General features: G+C 44.9%; 1 protein-coding gene across 5 annotated transcripts; it reads left to right on the forward strand.

Moving 5' to 3' along the window:
• Positions 1 to 228: 228 nt before the first annotated feature.
• klhl11 (kelch-like family member 11) lies at positions 229 to 6,038 on the forward strand. 5 transcript variants are annotated; one of them, XR_004776809.1, is made up of 3 exons: positions 229 to 870; positions 2,265 to 5,425; positions 5,652 to 6,038. XR_004776809.1 is itself a non-coding variant. In XM_027016390.2 (3 exons), the coding sequence occupies exons 1-3, from the start codon at positions 329 to 331 to the stop codon at positions 3,850 to 3,852; spliced, it is 2,001 nt and encodes a 666-aa protein (XP_026872191.2). In that variant the 5' UTR covers positions 229 to 328; the 3' UTR covers positions 3,853 to 6,038. The 5 variants fall into 5 exon arrangements, 2 of the variants coding, with proteins under 2 accessions (XP_026872191.2, XP_026872163.2); XR_003411056.2 differs by having other exon boundaries at positions 2,265 to 3,905; positions 4,992 to 6,038; XR_003411055.2 differs by lacking the exon at positions 5,652 to 6,038 and having other exon boundaries at positions 2,265 to 5,079; positions 5,312 to 5,323.
• The last annotated feature ends 375 nt before the right edge of the window (positions 6,039 to 6,413 follow it).

Genomic DNA, 6,413 nt, shown 5'->3' on the forward strand with positions numbered 1-6,413 from the left:
TAGATTTGATAGTAGATCTTCTTTGTAAGGTGGCATGTATTTGTTATTTGTACTCTAAATGTCAGTCAAGGTTACTAACCTACATCGTTTTCTTTTTGGGACAAACGTCACAGTTATGCTGGAGTTAATTATTTAAACAAAAATTGATCACAGTGGTTTTACTGCATTATCCATTCTGGATTCGGGGGTTTTGTTAATAAGGTGGGTTTTTGTTGTTTAAAAGTGAGAATAAAAATCGGTGTTACGCGAGAGACCGCCGCCAGGTTCGCTCTGCTGCCGCCATCGCAGCGTCATCTGGTCTACGTACGTCCATATTCCCCCGGTGTTTATGTTTGTGTGCGTGTGTCTCAGCCTTCTCTATCGAAACAATTTATTGCGTTTTTTACGAATTAGAACCGCTGACGGCCACATGGCAGCAGCAGCTCCTAACGCAGAGGACACGAACCGAGGCGGCGGTGCTTCCAGCACAGCCGGAGCTTTAGCGGGAGATGGAGACTCGGAAGAGGCCGAAGAATTCGCATCTGCAACCCACTGCTCGGAGCTTTCTCGCAGACAGAACGAGCAAAGGAAACTCGGGCTTTTCTGCGACGTGACTTTGGCCTTCAGCAGCGGTGGCGCTACGGCAGACACGAGAAACAGTTTTGAGTTCAGCGCTCACCGGTCGGTACTTGCCGCAGCTACGGACTATTTCACCCCGCTCCTCGGTGGCCAGTTCTCAGAGTCTGTCTCGCGTCGGGTGGAGATGAAGGAGTGGAGCAGTGAGGCTGGCCCTGATCAGGAGACGGTGGAGAGCGTCATCCAGTTTATGTACACCGGAGAAATACGAGTCAGCACTGCCAATGTGCACGACGTGCTGGAGCTGGCGGACAGGTGAATCATGCTCTAGCTAGTCTAGAGTCTAGTGAGCACTGCACTGCTAGAGATTTGCAGTAGCGACTGTTGAAGCGGTTGCGTTCCCTTTGTCGTAGAGTTTATCGATCGGTAAGAAAATGTATCGATATAATGCTTAACTATTTAGCCTGCTGTTTTGGCTATGAAATCATAATTAAACTTGCAGCAGGCAGAGAAAATACAGGATCACGGCAAAAACATACTGGGGTACCATCTCAGTAAAGGCAGCCTAGTGCGCGTAGTGCTTGGTTGTACATTGCACTCGTTCCAAAACTGCAGTGACCGGGAGCTTGTAAACGTTACTTAGACATATATTGGAATAGCTATTTTCTAGAAAGCAGAAGGACTGAAATCCGGTGGAGACCGAGACATTTACCGACAAACACGGAAGGGTTGTCTTTCAAAATATTGCCCCACCCTTGCCTCTCTGGAGCCTGCGCATGTGCGTACTATGATAAAGTTCGCTTATGAAACGATTTCAGGTTCATTCACGTCTCCACCACTGTATCATTTTGAGAAACCTGCTTTTTGTCTGAATCGGAGCTTTTCTAGGTGAGGCGACAGATCATCTATACACTTCTAGAGTGTAGCACCCGCCTAAGTAAGGCAAAAAGAATGAACAAGAAACCTCTGGGTTAACCCCTTGAGCTCAGAACGCTCCCCAAAAACTCTTTCTGCATATTTTGACATGAAAAGAACATGACCGAGTAAATAAGAGAATTCAGATCCCCGTGAAGGACTAAGGCACGCGCTCATCTGTTCCAGAAACCCCTCTTTTGAAACGCAATGTTTGTTCTTTGCAGGAAATACACATCTTAACCAAACCTGGAAAAAGCTAGGGTTAGAATAGAAGCATATGGCTATTTAAAACCATAAAAACAAAAACAGTAGTAAATGGATCAATGTGCAATGATGATATTATATAAGACATTGAGTTGTGTGCTATGAATAAGGGTCATTATTTTTTTAAATTGCCAGTGAATCACCACATCTGCTTATGACTTGCTGCATTAACTGGAAGAAATTATGTGAATTTGTGTTGACCAGTGTGAAATGAGACTGGTGAAATAAGAAGATGAAATTAGATAATTTTGTTAGTAAAGGCTGTATACAGAAATTTATTGCAAATATTGTAACCCAATTACAATTTCCTTTTATCTGTCTTGAGCCAAGCTGTTATGCAGAACATTCTGGAATGGTGATTTCAGAGTGATGGGTTAATCTCTGGTTTGCCACAATACCCTAATGTTTCTGATATTCAATATCCATTTGGTCATTTAATCTACTTTTTGTACTTACTAGACTATTATTTTGTGGTTGGTTTGTTATACCTCATGTTCAGTTGTAGATGTTCACTGTCCTTGTGTTGTCAGGTTCCTCCTAGTTCAGCTGAAGGATTTCTGTGGTGAGTTCCTAAAGAGGAAGCTGAGCCTGACCAACTGTGTGGCGGTGCACAGCCTGGCCCACATGTACACCCTGGACCAGCTCGCCCTGCGAGCCGCTGACATGATCCGTCGAAACTTCCACAAGGTCATCCAGGATGAGGAGTTCTACACTCTCCCCTTCCACCTGGTCCGTGACTGGCTGTCTGATGCAGAGATCACTGTAGATTCTGAGGAGGTGTTGTTCGATGCTGTTGTGAAGTGGGTGCGTAAGAATGGTGAGGAGCGGGAGAAATACTTTGAGGAGCTGTTCCGTCTCCTCCGCCTTCCTCAGATCAAACCCACCTACCTGACGAGGGTGGTGAAGAATGAACCTCTGGTGGCGCGGAATGCAGCCTGCCTCCAGCTGCTGTCTGACGCTGTCGAGGGTCATGCCATTCGCTTCGAGAACCTGAAGTCGGCCGATGCTGAGTTCTGGGCATCGCACACGGCTGCGTTCCAGCCGCGGTTTGGCCAGAACATGGATGTCATCATGGTGGTCGGAGGCGTGTCTGAAGGTGGGGACTACCTGAGCGAGTGTGTAGGGTATTTTGTGTATGAGGACCGTTGGGTCAATCTTCCACATATTCACAATCACCTGGATGGTCATGCTATTGCAGCAACGGAGTCACATGTGTATGTGGCAGGATCCATGGAGCCTGGCTTTGCCAAGACGGTGGAGAGGTACAATCCAAATCGCAACACCTGGGAGCAGGTGAGCAACCTGACCACACGCAAGCATTCCTTCGGGCTCACATGCATCAAGAACATTCTCTATAGCATTGGTGGTCATGGTAACTTCAGCCCTGGCTTCAAGGACGTGAGTGTGTATGAGCCTGAGCAGGACAAGTGGCACAACCTGGAGTCTGCACCCAAAATTCTGAGAGACGTGAAGGCCATCAGCGTGGAGGATCGCTTTGTTTATGTTACGGCACGGACACCTGTCGACACAGACAACGACGATGGTCTCAAAACAGTCACTACGCGTTACGACACTGACAGTCGCCAGTGGCAGGAAGTGGACTCCCTCCCGCTCATCGATAACTACTGTCTGTTTCAGATGGCCGTGGCCTCCACTAACTTCTACCATACTGCTTCTTGTTGTCCCCGGAGCTACACTAACGTCCGTGACGATGCGGCCCGCCAGAAGATCAGTGCAAGGATCTCCGACGACATCCTCGAGAGCCTCCCACCGGAAGTCACCAGCATCGAGGGTGCTGCCATTTGTTACTTGGGTGATGACGTGTTCGTAATCGGCGGCTGGAAGAACAGTGATGATGTGGACAAGCAGTACCGCAAGGAGGCGTATCGCTACTGTGCCGAGCGCAAGCGCTGGATGCTTCTGCCCCCCATGCCCCAGCCGCGATGCCGAGCCACGGCCTGCCACGTGCGGATCCCCTACCGCTTCCTGTATGGCTGCCAGCGCTACCCCATGCCTCAGAACCTGGCCAGGCAGCGTGACCGCATGCAACAGATGCAACAGCTGCACCGCCGCACACTCACCCTGCGCAGGCAGCTGCAGTCCCAGATTGAGTGCTGAGTCCTCCATGCCACTGGGGGCAGTAGGAAAATCTCATTACACTGCTCAAAAAAGTAATAACAGTCTGCTATTGGCATGCCACATGAGCTGATTCTGCTTCGCTGTACATATATTTGTATGTTATTTGTAAGTTATTTGTCTGTTTTTAGTCCAGTATTTTTTGGGGGGTAGGTAAATGACATGGCTAAGGAGTGTGTATATAAGTGTGTATATATTACATACTATATTGCCAAAAGTATTCGCTTACCCATCCAAATCATTGAATTCAGGTGTTCCAATCACTTCCATGGCTACAGGTGTATAAAACCAAGCAACTAGGCATGCAGACCGCCTCTACAAACATTTGTGAAAGAATGGGTCGCTCTCAGGAGCTCACTGAATTCCAGCAGTGTACCATGATAGGATGACACCTGTACAGCAAGTCCAGTTATTAAATTTCCTTGCTACTAAATATTCCACAGTCAACTGTTAGTGGTATTATAACAAAGTAGAAGCGATTGGGAATGACACCACCTCAGCGTGAAGTGGTAGGCCATGTAAAATGACAGTGTAGTCAGTGGATGCTGAGGCGCACAGAGGTTGCCAACTTTATGCAGAGTCCATTGCTACATACCTCCAAACTTCATGTGGCCTTCAGGTTAGCTCAAGAACAGTGCGTAGAGAGCTTCATGGAATGGGTTTCCATGGCCGAGCAGCTGCATCCAAGCCTTACAAATGCGCATCTGGAAAAATGGTCAACAATTCCCATGAACACATTCCTAAACCTTGTGAAAAGCCTTCCCAGACAAGTTGAAGCTGTTATAGCTGCAAAAGGTTGACCAATCTCATAATAAACACTATGTATTAAGATTGAGATTTCACTCGAGTTCATTTGCATGCGAAGGCAGACGAGCGAATACTTTTGTCAATATAGCGTATATACATTATATAATGTATAGAACACGAATGATCGCTATAGAAAGTTGCCATTATTTTGTCAAGTATATTGTTCAGTCATACCTGTTTCCTGTGTACAATTGAAGCATAGCTTCAAAGCCTTGCTTAAATTTGCCTTAATTTTTGCTGCTTGTAGTCACACGTATGAGGTGATGTATTAATGAGGTGACGTATCATTCCGTTTTTGAACACAACATGCACAGTACAGTGTTGGTGGTCTCTGCTTTCTAAGAGTGAGAGCTGCCCACAAGAAAAACCCTGACTTGGCTGTTTCCCCATCCCCTGGTCCAGGTAATGCTACTCATTGTGAGCTCTGCAGTTTAGTAGAATGGTACAATTTATGATTTACTGATTTACTGGAGGGAATCTGACTGGTGTAATGTGCCACACTAAGGAAGAACTGACCAATTCTGCTGGATCATATCTCATCAGTTGCTTTTTCATTAACATGTTTAGCTTGCCAAACTTCACCGCACTGTCTCTGGCTGTCCTGAAAGCTCTTGTTTTTCTGCTTAAACTATAGGTCAGTCGTGGGCTTGCTCCTCACTGTGGGTGAAGCTTTTCTGAGCACGCTGCACATGTTGATGCTGCAGAGGATTTTCCCTCTCCATCCTGTGGGGGCGCTAATGTTCAGTGGGTGAGAAACTCCCATCTGAGAAAGATATGTGAAAAGGAATTGGTTTTAATTTAAGGTTCACTTGGTTCATGCAGATCACAAGTGAATGGCAAATGTTTGGATTCTCTTAGTTACCATTTTACAAACTGAAACTTTTTTTTAAAATGTAGCATGGTCTTTCACATAAAAGTGGCGGGGCATTTTTTTTGTGTGACCTTCCTGATTAGATCCTATACTTTTTGTGTAGGCTCTGCACCTGTGGGCTGTGTAGGAGGGCTGTGTTTAATCAGTGTTCCTATGGTTACAGGAAAAGGGACCATTATAGTAGGTGGATGTCAGGATAGTTTTTAAGTGGATGGGAGTGGGTGTTTTGTTTTTATTTTGCCTACCTCAATTACACATCTTAACACAATCATTGCTGACCTTCAGAACTGTACAATCCTGAGAGCCTGGTTCCTGGATGTGCTGGGTCCCACTGTATTTCATCACATGGAGATGAGTAACATTCCGTGTCTGTCAGATGTCTGCAAACTGACAGCCAACAGAGCCATTCACATTAGCCAGCTAAGGAAATAACTGTCATGCACTTCTTTAATGTAAAGTATGTATGTAAGTATTTGTGTGTGTGTGTGTGTGTGTGTGTATATGTATGTATGTATGTATGTATATATATATATATATATATATATATATATATATATATATATATATATATATATATATATATAAAATATAATTTTCTTTTTTTTCTACAGAGCACCAGTCATTTTGCAATTGTTCAGTTCATCCTAAAGCTTTTTTTTTTTTTTTTTTTTTTTTTTTTTTTTAACATTTTATTAAATTCATACATTGCTCTTCATTATATGCCATTCCCTTCATCTAGTTTCTCCTCTATTAGAATGGATTTTTTGTGCTTGTGTCATACTTTCAGAGAGCTCCAACTTCATGGATGGGTTGCTTTGATTTCTAAATCCTACAGAAATGCGTGTGATTTTCTCTGGTTTTGGGT

Source organism: Electrophorus electricus, chromosome 14, assembly GCF_013358815.1.
Source record: "Electrophorus electricus isolate fEleEle1 chromosome 14, fEleEle1.pri, whole genome shotgun sequence".
NCBI classification, from domain to species: Eukaryota; Metazoa; Chordata; class Actinopteri; order Gymnotiformes; family Gymnotidae; genus Electrophorus; species Electrophorus electricus.